We start from the raw sequence: 20,653 nt of genomic DNA, 5'->3' as shown, positions 1-20,653 counted from the left end.
TGGACACATCAGGTTTAATTAGGCAACATGGTGTTTGAAAAGCTAGGAGATGGTGCACTTTTTCTTTGGGTGAAAATGTCTTAGTAGAGTATTTAATCTTTTGTGTGCATTTTTCTTATTCCCCCTCATTTGTTGCCCCATGAATGAAGAAATTAAGCCATACTGAGAGAGCAGGCATTCCGCACAGGATCCCAATGGCACTATGTACCTTGGACATGCATAACTGCTTCCCGAATTCCTGCAGCAGTAGTATGCTTTGGTTTAAACTGCCATGTTTAATGTGTAGGCTAACAAGGGAGGAGTTTGCTGTTTTAGAGGATCCTTTATTTGGAAGAGGCATAGGAGGAAATAGAGATGCTAATAATGAGGTGGATTCTGGCTGGCCTCAGTGTGTTTGTGCAAGTGGTGAGGAACATAAGATTCTTCATCTGTTATTTTGCATCCTTGTGCAGGGTGTGGCCAGAACCACATGTGGAAGCACGGTCCCTACTTCCTCCTAGTTCTCCATGTATGTTAGGTGGCCAAAAGGGAATGGGAGAGGTGGAATGAGGGCAGGTTCACCACTCCCCTGGCAGGTAGAGCTGGCATGGAGCAGGGAGCAGGCTGCACCTTTTGAAAGTGTGGGGGAGCTACTGTCCCACTGCATGCACTCTGGGAGTCCTCAGGAGGAATTCTGGGTGGCACAATGAATGCAGCACCTTTAGCCCCAAGGGCAAAGACTTGGCCAATACGACTTGTGTGTTAATGGTTATAAAATGGCATACAACAACCATATGAAGCTGGAAAATATTATTATGGCCATTTTACAGTTGGGGCAACAGAGGCAGAGAGATGTTAACGGAATTGTCCATGGCCCCATAGCGATGAGCTCCAGTGATAGAACTTGGATTAGAATATGGAAAGTCCGGGTACTCCAGCATAGGAATTGTGTATGCTCACTTACTAGGTCATGATGCCTCTCTGTTTCTCTCACTCCTTTTCCCATGGGGACACTTGAACATTGCATGTGACACTATTAAATGTTATAATACTAACTAGCACCGTGAAGGATATTCACCCTATGAATCCTCCTCTGCAATTATTCCTGAATTCAGGACAGGCCTTCTTTAGAAAATCTGCCATAGTCAGATCAATAATCTTATCACCTATATTTGCTGTGGATGTGTTTTATCATTAAGGTATAGAAGTTGCTGTTAGTCAACTGACCTTGATGTTTCCTGCATTTGTGTCCTTTAGTTAATACACAATGCCATAAATATATCTGCATTATCTTGCTGCCGGTGACAAGGCAAAAGCTAATGTGTCAGTCAGATATGGAACCTTGGAGAGGAAAATTTGGCAAGGAAGTTATGTGCGGATGTTTGGTTTAAAGAAGAGCAGGCCACAGTATAGAGCATGAACACCTCCTGAGGTCCTGATGCAGTTTTTACTCTGGCACAACTCCTGTTACCTTCACTGGGAGTCAGGCAATGTCACACATGTGATGCACTAAATCCCCAAGGGAAAAGAGGACCTGGATTAGCCATCCATCCAAGGAGCAGCCCTTTGAAACCAGCTGTAGAGAGGCAACTGCTGATGTGATCTCTGTCTGAAGGGGGGAGGGCGGGGTGCAAGGAAATAAAGAATGGGAATATGGGAAAAAAGAACGTTTAGCCCAGACCTGCTGTTCTTGCAGACACAGAGCACTCTGGGCCAAACTCTTCTCTCATTTACTCAATAACCCCAGTGTCTTTACTGGGTTGACAGGATGTACGTGAGAGCAGAATTTGCCCTGCTGACTTTGATAGCCGCTGTGCTCATGTAAGAGTTACAGAACAGATAAGAAAACTGAGATAAAGTGGGCCAAATTCTGCTCTCAGTTTTACCAGTGCAAACCTTCTGAAGTCAAGGGGCCTTATCACACCATCAGGTTTTAAGAAGAACATACCACTGAAGTCAGTAGGGATTTCTGCTTAAAACGATGATGTGTCATGGCCCACAGTTTGGCCCATTGTGTAGGAGTTAGTCAATTTGCTGTTAATAAAGGTATCTCATCCAGTTTCGGTACTGTACTCTGGGCACTCTTAGGCCTTGTCTACACTAAGGGGAGGGATCAATCTAAGTTATGCAACTTCAGTTGAATGAATAACGTAGCTGAAGTTGACGTACTTAGATCTACGTACTGCAGGGTCCACACTACACAATGTCAACGGGAGAGCGATCTGTGGTCGATTTAGTGGGTCTTCACTAGACCCACTAAATCAACTGCCGATGCATTGATTGCCACGCATCAATCTCCCAGTAAGTGTAGACAAGCCCTTAGTATCCTTCATCAAGTGACCTTTTGGGTATGGATGATAAAATCTTGCTCTAGACTTTTCTTCCTGGGGGAGTTTTTTGGTGTTTTTTTTCCCCTCATATTTTGAAAAGTATAAATTTACAGATGTTGAATAGGTTTTGACTGGTTTCCTTAGCTGCATCTCCACTCTACCCTTAAGTTAAAGTGTAAAGAAGAAAAGAAAATGGAGAAGTAAAAACAGTTTGATGGAAGAGTGTTTGCTTTAGGTAAATAATAAAGTTGTCTTTGCAAAAGAGGAAATGGGAAATGCAGACCGTTAGCAAATAAGGAAATAAACACGGAAAGTGAGGAATAGAGAGGTGTTTATTGTGGGAACCATGATTGCTTAGTGTTGTGAAACTGACGTGTGACAATACAAAATGGCAGGTTCCTCTGTAAACTGAACTTTGTTTGATTTCAGTACGTTGCCTACTGTTCTGCATTGAAGCCCTGAAAAAATCACCATGGCAGGTTTATTTATCATCCTATCTAGTCTGCATTTTCAAAAGATACTCTGTGAGCTGTGCCAGACTGAGAGTAGGGGACAAATATTCCTGTGAGAAGGAGAACATTATAACTCTGAAGCTATCAGCACTGATGAGCTCCACTGAGTGAATGGCTGGCATACAGTATGTTAAACTCTAGATTTGCCATTGGCTAGGGATTTGTAGCACCTGGTTTCTAGGAGAGAACTGCTGAACCCCGTTACCTGTGGCTTCTCTGTCCCTGGCACGAGCAGTCAAATAACATTAGTAGGATTTTACAAGGGAGTGGATAATCTGATGACCAATAATAATGTGTAGAATTATATGTGATAAAATGGGGTAATCAGGTTTCCTGTTTGTCACTGCATCAGGTGATCACAACGGTTAAGAAGGAATTCCCCCTTACTCCATCTGTGCAGCATCCAACAGCTGGCCAGTGTTTTTTCACCTTCCTTCTATGCATTAAGCAGAGGCCACAGCCTGAGGAGGATTACTAGACTTAATGGGCCACTGGTGGTGTCTGCTATAGCAAATCATACTGTAATGGGCTGGTTGATGTGTATATGTACTGCTGCTCTCTCCTGGATGGAATCAGAACAGCTCAAGTGTGGGTCATGGCCTAATGCTGCTAATAGCTGCAGGAGGTTTTTCTTTTGCTCAAGTAGACAAGGCATGTGCTTACGGAGCAGGACAGAATGAGTTCAGTCACTGTTGCCACCATGATGTTCAGAATGTGCAGCGTAGTTACAGCCGTGGTGGCTGTGGATTTGTTAGTGTGTTTGCACATTAGGCTAACAAAAAGCATTGAGTAGAGAGAGAGAGATGTATCTATTTGTTGTATATAGTCTTACACTTAGATTGTAAAATCTTCAGGCCAGGAACTGTCTCTTTGTTATATGTTTGTGAGGTGCCTAGCACAATGGGGGGCTGGCCTCTGGGCACTACTGCAATACAAATAATAAATAATGTATCAAAGCATTACAACTAAATGCTAGGGTGATGAGAGTGTGGAAGGATGTGGAGACTATCTGGTAATTGTAAGATACAACTTATTTATATATTTATTTTTATTTATTTTTAATTTCAGGAACCTTTCAAAGAAATATCAACCCAAAAAGAACTCCAAAGAAGAGGAAGAATACAAGTATGTTCATTATCAATCTATGGGTGGGGATATGTCTTAGTGGGTGGAGAGAGGGGAGTAAATTATCAAGCAGCAAGTGTGGTAAAAGAATATAGAAGTCCTAGAAATAGGCCTTGTCTACACTTGCAGCCAATGATAGGATCTGCGTAGCTACATGCGACAGTGAAAAGCAGGCTGTGTCCACACTGTGATGTGTAGCTATACATGGCAGTGAAAGGCTCCGGGGCAGTGGGGAGGCAGTGGGGAAAGTCACCAGCAGGGGGGAACTGCCGGTGTCTTTCCCCAGTGCCTCCCCTCTGCCAAAGCCTTTCCCTGCTGCAGGAGTCTTTCACTGAGGTGTGGAGGCAGCCGGACACTACACCGCTAAAAATAGCATTGTAGCAGGGGGAGGCCCTGCTTGGACGTATAGCGAACTGAGCAAGGTATATAACTTAAGGGTCTGGCATGTCTGTACTCTACTTGCCTAAGCAGTGCCTCACCGTCTGCTGTTTATACCCATGCTAGCTGGGCAGGCAGTGTGTGTACTCTACGTAGAACTAGCTGTACAAAAGGCCTATCTGCAAATTATGTCTTAATAGTAAAGCTCAAAGGGGTTTAAATTTGGTCCTTAAGCACACAACTCCCATTGAACATCAGTGGACATTGGGTGCCTAATTTCTTTTAGGCCCCTTGGAAAATCCCAGCCTTATTAACTGAGGCTTAATCTTCATTCCTTTGAAGTCAATAGCTAAACTCCCTTGATTTCAGTGGAAGAATAGTCCCAGAATGTTAGCGCAGAGCTTTAAAAATGCAGAATCCCGTATAAGCACCAAGCTATTATGTTGTCCAGTCCATTTTATTAAATGGATGAAGAGTAAAGTTATGACATCAGTGGAGGAATGGGCAGTACATGGGGAAGAGGGTGAAAGGAGGAGGATTTCCTCGGCTGGATTCTCCATCTCCGGGGGCAGAGCTGGGTGCCTGACTCGGTGTTGCCGGAGATTGTTGTGTTGCCCCAACTGTCCCCACTTGACCCAGAGACCCAGATGGTATCTCTAGTGGCAGGGACAGCTAGAATGGTGCTGGCCAGATAGGTAGTGCTGTTTCCAAACAGCTCCTCCAATGGCTGACATTGAGGAAATGTATGCAAATGATGATAGAACACATACATGTTTTAAAGGATCTCTCTGACATTGATTGGATCAAGAGTAATTCTTCAAGCTGAGCATCCTAGAATAGGAATCTCCCAAAGGACAGGCTGTCAGACCTAAATTTCACATTTCTTGACTTATATCAGTGCACCCAGCATTTTCAAAGGTAGTTAACTGCAGATTCTTATAGTTACACACAAGTTTTTAAAGATTCAAACTGTAGAGGAGTGTATAAATGAGGGACTAGCTCTTCTCCACTGGAAGCTGAAAATAGACTGGCCTCTGCATCCATTGAAGCCAATGGGAATGTTTCAATTGACTTCAGTGAGTACAGTTGTGGACTCAATAGTTTATATAATTAGGTTTATCTAGATTTTGGGTCAGATACTCAGCTGTTGTAAAACAGCTGCTAGACCAATTTACACTATCTGAGAATATGGCCCCTTGTGTCATTATTTGGTTTTAGTGGTTGGATGGTTGTTTTCTAACTATAAGTTGTGACCCTACTGTGGGTCTGTGACCCTCCCCTACTGCTTCTGCAGTCTGCTTTTCTGGATGCAATGCTGCTTGACCAGGACTGATAAGTGTAGCTGATTCCAATAACGATATCTTTTTTGGTCTCTCTCTCTTGCTGTTTTTTCCCCCCCTTGCATAGCTACCTATCTTTCAGTCTTTTCTTTTGCTCCCCATTATGTTTGTGTACACTCACTCACTCACTGTTGCCTCTCTTCACTTGCTTCCCACATCCCCCTCTTATTACTCTCACCTTTATTCCTACCCCTTTCCATTACCTTTGTCCCTTTAAGTACTGCTATCATTTATGTGCTCCTAGCACGGGAAGCAGCAATAAGCATCTAACACTAATAGGATAATTCTAGTATCTAGAAGTGCAACTCTCCTTAGCTGCTCTCTCCTCCAGTTGGTCAGCACTCCAGCCTGTGCTGGGGATGCAAATGATCTAATCTGCCTTCCTGAAATTAACCAGATGCATGGAAGCTTATTTTTTCCCTTTTTTAATAATACATGGAATGCAGTGTTACAGATGCTGTCACCCATGGAAAATAAATTTTGTGGCAATCACTAGAAGCTGCTAAAGAGACACGGGGGCGGGGGGGAAATACCTCACAAAGTATTGAGGACAAACACCTTGCAAAAAGTGAACATCATCTTGAAAGGGTTTTAGATAAACTCTGATTGATCCACATCTAAATTATGCTTAGAAAGTATTTCTTCCTTTCTTTTACTAGTATGTATGTATCACATTAACTAAATGTTAATCATTTAGGCAATTCACTGAAATAGGTGTGCTGCTATGCCTGAGTGCAGCAAACAGCAGGATCAGGGACATAATGGTTAGTGAAGCCAGAAAATATTTTCTGAATGATTTTTCGATTGGTAAAGCCCAAATACTTTTGGTATTTATAAGAGAGGCCACTGTAAAACTATAATTATGTCATGGTTATTTTCTGAGAATTGCCACTGCATGGCATGGGGCTCTCTTTCAGTAAACTCCTGCCAATGAACTTGTGCTAAGATCCCATCTTGTGCAGTAATACTGAATGCTGGGAGGAATGCAAGTTCCCTTTGGAGTGTGTGTTCCTGAAAACAAATGGACTAAAAGTATTCTGTATTTTTTCTCTTTTGCAGGTACACATCATGCAAAGCCTTCCTAGCCACACTGAATGAAATGAATGACTATGCTGGCCAGCATGAAGTCGTTTCGGAAAACATGACTTCTCAGATCACTGCAGAGTTAACCCGCTTTGTGCAAGAGCTGAAACAGGAAAGGAAATCGGTAATGGATTTGTTTTTACTCGTTCACAATTAATTATCTATTTAAAGCAGATGATTAATGGTAGTAGAGTTCAATGGTAAACAAATCTTTTGACAGGAGGTTAACACAAAGTTACTAAACACGATCAAGGTTTGCTAATGAACTGAGCATAGGGGGGAAAAATGGGTACATGCACAGGCGAAACCACTGAACTGTTTGAATCAAACATTATAGCATCAGACAGCAACACCTGCAGGACGACATTCTCTAAATAATGTCATAAAACCCAAATGTGCTTGAGGCATCTTCAGCCAAAAAAACATGGTTTGTACAGTAGTATAGCGTTTAGCATACAATAAACAAAAATGCTTCATCTCAGAGACTAGCTGAAAGAATTCTGATCGGTGGACTGGACCACCATCCCTTACCATGCTAGAGCTGGTTAACAAAACGTTGTCTAAAATTGTAGCTAATAAAAAATAGGTGTTTAGGGGTTTTTTTTGCAAATTTTTGTGATTGGGTGGGGGGGGAATCCATTTTTTTACTCAGATTTACTCCCACTCTGCTAAAATTAGCAAAGGTATATGCTTATATGAGTTTCTAGGTAGTAGCTTATACATCCATGGTCCTTATACAGGATGTGTCCATAGCTGCTTTTCTTCTGCAATGCCTGGAATTTAGAACAGCAGATAGCTAGGGCCTGGTTCTCTCCTGTTTTACCCCTTGTGTAGATATTCACCCCTGTGCAAAGTGGGCAAAAATGCTACAAGATCATAGTTCTCCATATGGCAGTGTTTGCACCCACTTTGCACAGGTAAATGTCTACACAAGGGGCAAAGCAGGGGAGAATCAGGCCCCAAGATTTCATTTTTAAACAATAACTCTAGATAGCTAGCAAACTAGGGGTCCATCCTGAAAAGTACTCAGTGGGGGTTGCCAACCTTCCAGGATTGTCCTGGAGTCTTCAGGAATTAAAGATTAGTCTTTAATTAAAGATTATCATGTGATGAAACCTCCAGGAAAATGTCCAACCAAAGCTGGCAACCCTATTGAGTAATTGGGCCCCTTATCCATCAGAGCACTTAAGCACCTGCAGATAGTACCACAGAAAGTGCTTTGCTTGATTGTGGCCCTGAAAAGCATCATCTGCTTAGTACAGTCCGAGAAGGATGAGAAGTCTGCCTATAGTGATCGTATATCTTGGCATGCCTTTAATTTGCAGAATGTCAAACAGTCTTCTGAGGCCATTGTGCCTGAGCAGTATTAATAGCATGGAGTATGTCTACACTGCAGTTAGACACCCGTAGCGGGCCCACGCCAGCTGACTCAGGCTTCTGAGGCTCAGGCTTGTGGGGCTGTTTAACTGCGGTGTAGATGTTTGAGCTCATGCTGCAGCCCGAGCTCTGGGACCATCCCACCCTAGAGCCCAGGCTCCAGTCTGAGTCTGAACATCTACACCTCAGTTAAACAGCCCCTTAGCCCGAGTCAGCTAGCACGGGCCAGCTGATAGTTTTTAATTGCAGTGTACACATACCCATAGAGGGTACTTTCTATATAGACTAAACTGGGAGGAGTAGTAGATACGCTGGAGGAGAGGGATAGGATACAGAAGGACCTAGACAAATTGGAGGATTGGGCCAAAAGAAATCTGATGAGGTTCAATAAGGATAAGTGCAGAGTCCTGCACTTAGGACGGAAGAATCCAATGCACCGCTACAGACTAGGGGCCGAATGGCTAGGCAGCAGTTCTGCGGAAAAGGACCTAGGGGTGACAGTGGACGAGAAGCTGGATATGAGTCAGCAGTGTGCCCTTGTTGCCAAGAAGGCCAATGGCATTTTGGGATGTATAAGTAGGGGCATAGCGAGCAGATCGAGGGACGTGATCGTTCCCCTCTATTCGACATTGGTGAGGCCTCATCTGGAGTACTGTGTCCAGTTTTGGGCCCCACACTACAAGAAGGATGTGGATAAATTGGAGAGAGTCCAGCGAAGGGCAACAAAAATGATTAGGGGTCTAGAACATATGACTTATGAGGAGAGGCTGAGGGAGCTGGGATTGTTTAGTCTGCAGAAGAGAAGAATGAGGGGGGATTTGTTAGCTGCTTTCAACTACCTGAAAGGGGATTCCAAAGAGGATGGCTCTAGACTGTTCTCAATGGTAGCAGATGACAGAACGAGGAGTAATGGTCTCAAGTTGCAGTGGGGGAGGTTTAGATTGGATATTAGGAAAAACTTTTTCACTATGAGGGTGGTGAAACACTGGAATGCGTTACCTAGGGAGGTGGTAGAATCTCCTTCCTTAGAGGTTTTTAAGGTCAGGCTTGACAAAGCCCTGGCTGGGATGATTTAACTGGGAATTGGTCCTGCTTCGAGCAGGGGGTTGGACTAGATGACCTTCAGGGGTCCCTTCCAACCCTGATATTCTATGATTCTATGTGGAAGATCCCACAACCACCTCCATCACCTTTCATCCAGCATATCCATGTGGCATTATTGCATACTTGCTCGTGGTGGACTTCCTGCTGCCAGAATGAGAGAGTGTATCATTGATGATACAAAAAGCAAACAGAGGGAATGGACAGAGAGTCAACGGAAAAAAAGAACATACAAGGCCAAAGGAGGAAGCATGCTAATCTAGTATTCTTCTGTCACTTCAAATGTTTCAGCTCATAATTAAGGGGAGAATTTTTTTTTTTAACAGAAAGATCCTGTCAGTTAATTAAGGCAAGACAGTTGGAACATGTGTCAAATGAAACGCATTTCTGTGGGTGTTTTATAGCAAAAGGAAGTGGGATTTGGTATCTTTTTCTTGTGAATAAAGTGACTGGTATTAATATGTAGTAAAAGTGAAGTAGATACACTGTAAATGTGTGATGTGTGAGTGAAAAGTAAGTCATTAGTGTCACTCTAATGAGAGCCAGTGCAGAAGCCAAGTTCAGACAGCATATTGGGTCTATTGATAGTAGCTAATAGCAATGACGGTATAGCAGACAGTATGTGACAATAAAGTTTACTTGCTCTTGCCAATAGAAATGGAAGACTGTGATCCACCGTTGTTGGTTTGTGTTTGTCTCATGAATGTAGAATGCCTGAACTGTTGAGTCCTTGTCTGATTTGCATAGCTTTCATATTGATGAGTAATATTGAAAAGCAAGCTGCTATTTCCCTTCAGGCTCTTTTCAGACATGTTGTACATTTCTCTGTTGTTTCTTGCTGTAAAACATAAATAATGCATCACTCACACTGGGCTTTGTAGGAGGGGGAAAACTGTTGGTGTGATAAATATCACAGAGGTTTGATATTCTTGCAAAGACATTTATGATACACACTCATGAATGGTTCAGGATTTCTGGAAATTTGCTGTGGAGGGCTCTGCCCTCTGTTTGGTATAAATATATAATTAGACCATGATGAGGTATGTGAGGTAATATCTTTTATTGGACCAACTTCTGTTGGTGGAAGGGACAAACTTTTTAGCTTCACAGATCTCTTCTAGCTGTGAAAGATATAATTAATGTCTGCATAGATAACATATTGCAGACTGGAGAGTTGCTACTAGTAAAAGTATGGGGAGAGGCTGTTGATCCAGTATGGCAGATATGTCTGGAGGCTGACAGTGGCCATGCAGTCGATTGATAAAAAGACAAATACTTTGTGCTGCTTCTGTCTTGGCCAGGTTTGGAACTCAGTGAGAATCCTGGCTGCCTTATGTTTTTATAGAACAGATCACATACTTTGACGCATGACCTTCTGTCAATCACGAGGGAGCTGTCAGAAAAATCAGGCAAAGATTATTTTTGTGAAACATAAATATGTTTGGCAGCAAAGGTCAAGCCGTGCTTTTAATTTGGTCACATCATGCATTCCACTTTGAGTCTATTTTTGGTAGTAAACTCGCTTGTTTGCATCTGATGGACTCCATGATACTGGTGCTGGAGAAGAGTAAATCATTCGAAGGAACTCTGTCCCCTTTATTCACGCTGAATAGTACCTTACTCTTCAAGTAGTCATACTAATATCAATGAGACTTTTCATGGAGTACGGCACTACTCAGTATGAAAAAGGCTGGCAGAATCAGGCACTGGAAGAGTGCTTAATGGCTTTCACACATTCACATGCGTTATTTATGTTACGGTAGGGCCTAGAAGCCTCAACCATTGTGCTGGTGGTTGTACAGACACATAGATAGAGACTCTTTGTCTCAGAGAGCTTGCAGTCTAAATAGACAAGACAGACAGAGTGGGTGGGGAAACAGAGGCACAGAGGGATGAAGTGACTTGCCCAAGGTCACCAGCAGGTCAATGGCAGAGCTGGGAATACCCAATCTCTAGAGTCCCAGTCCTGTGACCTGTACACTAGATTATGCCTCTATAGGAGCTATGGACACATGTTCTCAATCCAAATTTTTAATTATAGAAGTTAAAAATAAGGTTTATGTTGCCAGGTAAAAGCTGCACAGGAGTCATTCATTCATGTAATGAAAATATCTAATTAACTATGGAATATTCTAACAAGCTTAATGAAGACATTATACGATCATACAATTTTATAGTCATCATTTCTTTCATGCAAAATACAGCTCCAAATGCTTTACAAAACTAAATAGTACTATTAGAAAGTTAAGTAACAGCCGAGAAAGAAATGAAGAGATGAGGCAGTAAAGAAAAGATATGTTTAAGGATCATGATAATTCCATTTATTTGTCTACCTCTTTTCCTCCTGAAGATTTCCAAACCTTATTGCAAACTTAACAAAGTGACACATACAATTATATATAGGGGTCAGACGATCAATTGTGAAATGCAGACAGCTCTGGGGCAAAACATGACAGCAGTTTGATACATAAGGATACTCAATGTTTTAGGATAGGAAGTAAGGAAGAACACCATATCCAACTGGAAAATACAAGGTTAATTTAGGTAGGCAGAATCTAGTTAACTGGTTTAGAATTTGTTGTTAATATCCCTTCTCTTACTAAAAGTGTCATGGGAATTTTTAATGACCACAGGTGCTCAGAAACATAGTTTTATGTCTCATTTGAAAGCTGAGATTTGGAAAGCGATAGAGTATCAGTGAGGCAGATAGCTGTAGAAAAGTTAGTAAAAATGTAATAATTCAGATAACAAACCTCTCTTTACTCTCTGCCCATAGCTGATAACTAGTATCTTCCACTGTGAAATTCACACTTCCAGATCCACACTGCAAATAACTGTGAATACATTGACAGGTTTCAGAGTAACAGCCGTGTTAGTCTGTATTCGCAAAAAGAAAAGGAGTACTTGTGGCACCTTAGAGACTAACCAATTTATTTGAGCATGAGCTTTCGTGAGCTACAGCTCACTTCATCGGATGCATACTGTGGAAACTGCAGAAGACATTATATACACAGAGACCATGAAACAATACCATGAATACCATGAAACAGTATTGTTTCATGGTCTCTGTGTATATAATGTCTTCTGCAGTTTCCACAGTATGCATCCGATGAAGTGAGCTGTAGCTCACGAAAGCTCATGCTCAAATAAATTGGTTAGTCTCTAAGGTGCCACAAGTACTCCTTTTCTTTTTGTGAATACATTGCAAAACCTCCAACTGACTACTAACTGCAGCTTGTTTAATGCTAAAACTAGGGAGGCAATAAATGCTTATTGTGGTTAATGGTTTGAAAGAGGAAGACCTATTTTAGACAGGGTTGAGAGATACTTTTTATACACCCCTTGGCTGTTTCTGCACATGAGGAAAACCTAGTGAAGGTCATTTTCTGGCTGTGTGCCCAGCAAATCCATTTACTATGAGTGAGTTTCAATTTAAGAGGTTTTATTCTGACTTTTGTGCAGGTTGAGCTATGAAATCCTTAAAATTATCTCCATTAGTTTATTGCATGAAGGTTTCTGATCAGGAAATAGTATATCTTTTAATAAGTACAAATATGGTTAACATATTCTGAGATATAGCATGAATAATGAAGTGTTTCTCAAAGCAGCAACTCATCATGGCAATGAAGCAGGATGTCTTCTGTAGCCAGTGGCACTTTTTTAATATTGTGAGGGAAGATTGAGTCCGAGGCCTAAGGGGAGGAGAGGTTGAGTGTGCACACCATGCACATGTCTCATCCAATTGCATTCCCTTTGTGATCTATCCAAAGTAGCACTGAAATGGACCTCTGTGAAATCTACTCTAATGTAAGTGAATGAAGGAACAAAGATGTAGTGGTGGCAGAACCAGAGCTGCAGGTGGATATGCTGGTTAGCTGGGGCCACAGCCAGACCCTAAATATGAACATGTTTAGGTTTCTGTAACCATGAAGAAGCACGTGTTTATAATTAGGCTAGAGTATTTTTTTGTAATGGAAAATGATATGTAGTAATACACACATGCAGATGCATATATACGCTTTTATATGCAGAAGTACACTAAGATCAGATGAAAAGGATTAATTACTTATTTAAAAATAATGCAAATTGTTTGAGTTGAGGTTTTAATTTACAAATCTAGGGTTTATTGTTGTGGTGTTGGTTTTTTGTTTTTGTTTTTGTTTTTTTTTGAATGACTGGAGGATTTGTGAAGAATTGCCATCTTTGTCACAGGCAGATGTCTTGTGACAGCTTTATGGGGACAGTTCTGCCATTATTGCATCTTTCTGTTTAATATCAGTAGAAATTGAACTTGTTCAATGAGAAGATCCAGATGGCAGGGTGTTTTATGAGGAGCCAGAAAAGCTAGGGGTAGCTAACCTATTATTTATTCCAAGGTTGTTGGAATGTTTGTAAAGCCCAAAATATCTTTTTTTTTTTTTTTTTTTTTTTGGTAGTGTTAATGCAATATCATGGCTTTATGAGCAACAGTACAATACAGTGTAACCCTGATTGTGTGCTTGATCATTCAAGGTTCTGAGCACTTTGGCCCTGATCCAGCCGAACCCTTTGTGCTTAACTTTTAAGTATCTGAGTAGTCCCATATCAAGGACTTGAGGGCGAGGATGCACATACTCTGCAATACCCATCTCTGAGCAGATTTCATGCCCAACTCCCCTGATTTGATACCTTGCCTATGTCCCCAAGGCCAGATGGCTCAGCAGAGCCACTCGAAGAGTGGGCCACTGGAGTAGCGCATCGCCAGGGTCTCTAAAACTTTGCTTCTGTGGAGTTCTTCTCTTGAAACTGCAGGACTGAAGTGCTTCAGCTTCCCTTCTCTTCTACCGCCTGCCCATCTTCCTGTCACTTCTCAGCCCCATCACTGCCCATCCTCCATCCACACTAGTGCCCTCTGGCCACATCCACTCACATGAAGCTTCTCTGCATTTCCCAACCTGTGGGGCTTAGTGAAGCTCCTGGGATCCCTATAGCCATCACTATTGCACCTCCTCCTCCTGCAGCAGCTCTCGTGCTACCAGGACCACAGTGCACCTTCCGTTACACCGCAACTGTCAAATTTAAAGATTATCTAAAAGACCAAGATTAAATCACACATCTGAAAAACACCAAATAAGTAAATACACACATGTAAAGATACTCATGTATTTCATGACACTGTTCACAGTGCTAAACTTTGGTTACAGTCACAAACAAGAGAGAGAGAACCTCAAGACCAGATCTTAGAAGCAAAGATTTCTTCTCAAGAGACAGCATTTCCTGCCTCTGAGGTTAATTGATCGAGCGGGAAGGCAACTTCTGTCACCTTCTAAAACAACGAGGAGTATTTGTGGCACCTTAGAGACTAACAAATTTATTTGGGCATAAGCTTTCGTGGGCTAAAACCCACTTCATCAGGTGCATGGAGTGGAAAATACAGTAGGCAGGTATAAATACGTAGTTCATGAAAAGACGGGAGTTCCCTTACTGTTGAAAATAGCCCACTTCCACTTTAACTGAATTGTCTCATTAACACTGACCCCCCCCACTTGGTAAGGCAAATCCCATCTTCCCCTCTCTCTGAGAATCCTTTTGCTGGCCAGTGTCAAAGACAGAGTACTGGACTAAATAGATCACACATCTGATCCAGTATATTTCCTATGTCCTACATGGGAGAAACTGCAATGGCCTATCTACAAAGAGCTGCCATAGGCACAAATTAAATAAAGTGGGTAAACAGAGAAAAATTATTACTTTCTCTAATCTCTTCCGGCGATAAGAATTTTAAGAGTAACTTGTAATGATATTAGGGAGAACTTTTAGATAGAAAGGTTAATTGTTAAATTGACAGAGCTTCTTTGATATTAACCACTATGGTGCCAGTCTTATATTATGCCCTTTGGAACGATAAACAATGAAAAGCAGAGAAGGAAAAAAGCAGCTGGTTAAAATGTATTCTACTATATCATAATTTAGTTAGACTATGTAAAGGGGTCAGATAGAAAATGGAAAAACCCTTGTACTCAATCTATTTTGAAATGTCCAGGCATAGAACACTTTTTGCTGAACCATCTGCATGTAAATTAATCGAAGATAATTGGGCTGCTTTGCAATATTACTTCTCCATGTACCTGCAATATCAATAGAACAGAGTGACATAAAGCTCAAACTCAACCCATGGGGACAATCACTGTTTGTTTCTGCAAGACAAATAAGGCTGTTTCATCACAACCTTTCATAAGTAAAATGTTTCACATGAGCAATTTTTAATACCGGACAGATAGCTCTGATCTGATCTTGCTTGTGTCCTGATAAACACCCATTGGTTCATGTTCTCTGTGTATATAAAATCTCCCCACTGTATTTTCTACTGCATGCATCCGATGAAGTGAGCTGTAGCTCAGGAAAGCTTATGCTCAAATAAATTGGTTAGTCTCTAAGGTGCCACAAGTCCTCCTTTTCTTTTTGCGAATACAGACTAACACGGCTGCTACTCTGAAACTTGTGTCCTGTGTGTCTCTCAGGGATTCCTTTAAGTTTAAAATTACACACAAACCTCCATGGCTCCTTCAGTGCAGTCACACAATGTCATTATTCTCCTTTGGAGAATTTGGAATACATTTTGTTTCCACCCTCAAAGGGGCATACAGAGGCTAAGTGAGATATACTGAGATGGCATACACCAAGCTCTGCTGCCAGCAACCCCAGCCCAGCTGGAAAGAGTAATGCTTTGTCTATACTAGGGAAGTTTATCAAAAATTTCCCACCATCTCTGACCCCAGTTCAGCTGCATTGACGTTAACAATGCTGAGTGCTGTAGTGTCAATAGGCTTGCTACAGGTGTTCTATTGTCTGGGGCTCGCGAAAGACTTAGGCTATGTCTACACTAGAGAGCTTGCAGCAGTGTAAGATCTCCAGTGTAGCTGCTCTATGCCAATGGGAGAGAGCTGTCCCATTGACATAATTAATCCACCCCCAGTGAGCAGTGGTAGCTGTGTCGGTGGGAGAAGCTCTTCCACTGACATAGTGCTGTGCACAATCGTGCTTATGCAGGTGTAATTTATGTCACTCGGGGGTGGAATATTCACACCCATCAGCGACATACGTTTTCCTGACATAAATGGAAGTGTAGACATAGCCTTAGACTGAAAACTGACTGAACAGAATTCAACTCTGTACAGTACTCCCTCGCTTTAACATACCCCTTGGGATCCAAGCCATTGGGGTTCGACTCTATACAGTACACCCTTGCTTTAACATACCCCTTGGGATTCAAGCCATTGGGGTTCATCATAGCAAAAGAGTTCTGCAGCGGGGGCTGACAGCTCCTCCAGCTCTGGGCCTGGAAGTGGGATCCAGGGACCGGGTTCATCGTAGCCAAAGGTTCATTATTCTGAAGGGCATTATAGCGAGGGTGTACTGTATATAGACAATAGGTTTCCAAAGGGGCTCGCACCTCTATTCGAAATTTCCAAGGGGGACCACAAATGAAAAAAGTTTGAGAACCATTGTTCTATGCTTTCTGACCCCACAGAAGTCCATGGCAGTTTTGTCATTGACTTTAATAGGACCAGAATTTCACCCCATGTCAAATACATCTCCAGTAAGCATGGTGCTTAAAATAGCTCATTTACCCTAGGATTCAATTTAAATGTAAAAAAAGAATAAAAGTTGATAGTGTGCCTTCAAAAATTAAATTGATTTCCTCTTCTAGTTAAAACATAGTTATTTTAATTTTATTTATGTATATTTATATAAAACCCTAAGCAAAGTGTCCATTTAGGATTTTGTGCACTTTCCCCATATATTTAAAAGTCCAAGCAACTGAATTTGTTAGTCAATAGCTGTGGTCCCTCAGAAAAAATCTTGTCATGGTGCTTATTATTTGTATTGTGCTTCAAGTGTGCACAGTGCTATACATTGGGTGAACTGTGCCAAACAAATAACAGGTCTCGGCACCAAAATGCTTAGAGTCTTAAAGTAGCAGTAAGCACAATACAAAAAAATCATAATAATACAGAACAATCTAGCTGAGTGTGGCCATTAATTATGGAAACCTCCAGTGACAGGTGAAGTTGTTTTAAAGGAAGAGAGGGAGGGAGCTTTGGCAATACATATTTGGAATCCTCATCCATTCGAGGTGATGTGGAAGTTCCTGTGTACTGATGGAAAGTCTCTTTGTCCTTCATGGTAGAATCCCAAATAAAGTGATGTGCCCAAAAAAAAGCCGTTATATTTTACACAGGTATTAAAATACAGTACTGTATGCCATAGCCCAGTACCTTGTGTGCAATAGGAAAGGGCCTAATTCCAAATGGAAATACTCCAACTGGAACAGGCTCAATCCCATGATTTGGATGTTCTTTGAGAAGAATTCAGTGCAGCCCATGCCCTTCTGGGTATGGGCAGCTATGCATGTCTAAGTTTAAGAAAGCTGGAACAGAGTCCTAAGGGCTCAGGTTTCAGATTATTAAGAACAAACTGCTTAAAGGGGCACTGTCAAGGCCTGTAAGTCTAAAACCAGACCAACCAGATCCATCTCTTTTTTTGGATACAGATGTATGAGAATATTACACACTTCTGCTGTTCCCATCTTCTGCATTATGGGTAAAATTTCCCCTGTGTTGTGCACATAAAATTGTCTGTGAAGCACTCAGAAACTATAGTGACGAATGGCATAGAAAAGCCCATGAGACAATTAATAATTCTGTCTTCAGAGCAGCCTGTAAATAGTGTGGAGTAAATAAAGCACGAGGCCAGACGTTGAACAATGAAGAGAAAACAAAATAGTAAATAGCTGCTCATTAAGTGAGTGCTGTCCGTTCTGTGCACTGATGAAGATAGGGATCCTGTTGGTTAGTCTCTAAGGTGCCACAAGTACTCCTTTTCTTTTTGTTGAAAATATAGTATGTGATGATGTAATTAAAGACTGTTTGATAAGGCCTATAGATAAAGGGGGCAAATTAAGGTTGCGCTGGGAACATTAAATGTGGCATTCCCTCACTTTCAAGTTCTTGACTTTGCAACCTTAATGTTCTCTTAATGTAGTTTTGTGTTTATAATACTATATAAAGGCCAATCTTACTTTGCTTTTCAGGAATAGCCACTTCTTTACTTTTCAGCCATGGTCAAATACACGATCAGTTTAATATCTAAAACATTTTTTCTTAGGGGGAATAAATCTTGCATCAACAGGGATATGTATTTGTTGATCATAGTAATTTTTTTTCTTGAAGTCTGTATCCTGTGTATTGCAAGTCACAGGGGAGATGGGAGTTTAGACAGGCCCAGGGAAGGGATTGTACTTGGAACTGTTATCCCCCACCCCTTGGAAGGGGGCAGAACTGAGATTGACCCAGCTGGAGAGCCGAGGACCAAAGGGCAGGCGAAGAGCCTCCAGGTAGGAAGCGCTGGGGGTGCTACTTCATCCCAGAGCAGGAACCTTTGCATGCAACCTGGCCAAGTAGGGTACTGAGAGACACCCTGTTGGTCAGACTGAGATTGGGTCCGGGGAGAGCTATAGAGACTTTGCCAATGGAGTGGCACCATGATGGGCTCTATTGGACAGTGAAAGTACTGAGCCCAGGGAGGGCTGCAGGACATTACTGAGGATTTTGAGTTATGCCCAATTGGACAGCATACCTTGGAAGGGGTTTGTTTTGTTCCGTTTTGCACGTGAACAGAGTGTGACTTGGCTGGAGGGCTGTGTCACCGGAGACCCACTTGATATGCGCAGCAGCCAACAGGGGGCACCGTGAGCAGAGGGAATTGAGAAAAACTGCAGGCACATGCACTCTCCACCGGGGGCACTCGTGAGCGGTGAGTGCACTCCATTACACACCTCCCGTTGAAGTCAATGGGAATTTTCCCAATGACTTCAAAAGTAGTTGCATCAGGCCCCAACTCCATTCACACAGGCCATCAGGTGGTAATAGGTCTGATTCCCCATTGTCCTGCACCTTGTACACTCATTTACACTAGTACAAAATTGGAACAAAATGCTACCATTCTGATCTGGTAGCCTTTTATATCCACTTTGCTTGGTGTAAATGATGATGGTCATGAAGGCTATGGATATGTTTTACGTGGGTTGTTAAGCTGTTCAACTCGTCTGTAGGTCAGATGCCTTGAAAAAAATATTTTTCCAGAAAAATCTCAAGGCTGGCAAAGTTGTTACCAGAATATCTGGACCTTTTAGTGAAGATTAAAAAGCAGTTTGGGGAGACTTAAGAAGGAAACATTCACATTACTATGATACAAATGCCTAACTGCAATGTTACTGCATGTTGATTTGTCATGTGAGTAACAGTTGCCAGATAAGACCCAAAGCATCAGAAAATTGTGCAGTGTATCATAGTATAGCCAACATCATCACAAGGGAAACTTTTTTCTTTTTAAGTTGTCCCTGTAAGTTTTCTCTGTATTTTCTTTTGCTAAAGGATTTTTCTCCATAGTTCATTGCATTGTTTTGCTTAGTTCTGTAGTCTCTAAATGGTCTTGTTTTGGGTACTACTCTTTCATGTGTGCTTTGTGTTAGTATATATGCAGTGTTGTAGTAGCCCTGTCGGTCCCAGGATATTACAGAGACAAGGTGGGAAAGTATAGTATATACTTTATAGTACCTACTTCTGTTGGTGAGAGAGAGAGAGAAGCTTTCAAGCTTACCTGGGGCTCTTCTTCAGGTCTGGGAAACTCATTCAGGGCAGGTTTATACTTAAAATGCTGCAGTGGTGCAGCTGCTTCAGTGAAGACGCTGCTACGCTGACGGGAGAGCTTCTCCCATCAGCAAGCTACCCCCTTTCCTGGAGGTGGATTAATTAGGTTGACAGGAGAAGCCCTCACATTGACATAGCGCTGTCTACTCTGGGATGGGGATGGGGAGTGTTAGGTCATTATAACTGTGTAGCTCCGGGATGTGGATTTTTCACACCCCATAGCACCATAGTTATACTGATGTAAATCTGTAGTGTAGACTTGACCTCAGAGTGTGTCAGCGGAACACGAGGTGGAGCAGATTGTTTAGCATAAGTAGTTAACACATATTTCAAGGGACCATTCAAGGTGAAGTAGCCCATTAATACCCTTCCAGTCATAGGTAGGAAAGGGGAGGGAAGTAGCTGGGGCGCGGGCATTGTTAGTGAGTTAAGATCATTGTATGAGTCCATAAATCCAGTATCTCTATTCAGTCCATGATTTTTTAGTGTCTAGCAAAGTTATGAATTTAAGCGGCCAGGCTCATCTTTTGAAAGTGTTGTGCAGGTTTCCTTTGAAGAGGGGGACTGATAGGTCAGCTGTAGAGTGATCGCTTTGTGAAAAGTGTTCACCTGCAGATGATGGGGTGTTTTTGTCTTTTATCATTTTCCTGTGTTAGTTCATTCAAGAATGTAGTGATTGTCTGGTTTCAGCCATGTAGTTGTTGTTGGGGCATTTGGTGCACCGGCATGTGTATCTT

At 42.0% G+C, this 20,653-nt stretch overlaps 1 protein-coding gene across 12 annotated transcripts in view; it reads left to right on the top strand.

The window, feature by feature from the left end:
* The window catches only part of FNBP1 (formin binding protein 1), a 152,851-nt gene that overhangs the window by 64,654 nt on the left and 67,544 nt on the right, over window positions 1-20,653 (top strand). For all 12 annotated transcript variants that reach the window (XM_084650134.1, XM_084650135.1, XM_084650139.1 and 9 more), the window contains exons 3-4: window positions 3,890-3,946; window positions 6,724-6,871. In XM_084650134.1, the coding sequence (XP_084506260.1) occupies window positions 3,890-3,946; window positions 6,724-6,871 (205 nt within the window). The remainder of the gene's footprint in view (window positions 1-3,889; window positions 3,947-6,723; window positions 6,872-20,653) is intronic.

Source organism: Lepidochelys olivacea (genome assembly GCF_965140295.1).
Source record: "Lepidochelys olivacea isolate rLepOli2 genome assembly, chromosome: 16".
Taxonomy (NCBI): Eukaryota; Metazoa; Chordata; order Testudines; family Cheloniidae; genus Lepidochelys; species Lepidochelys olivacea.
Note: the sequence above shows the minus strand (reverse complement) of the source record. Positions and strands in the feature narration are given on the sequence as shown.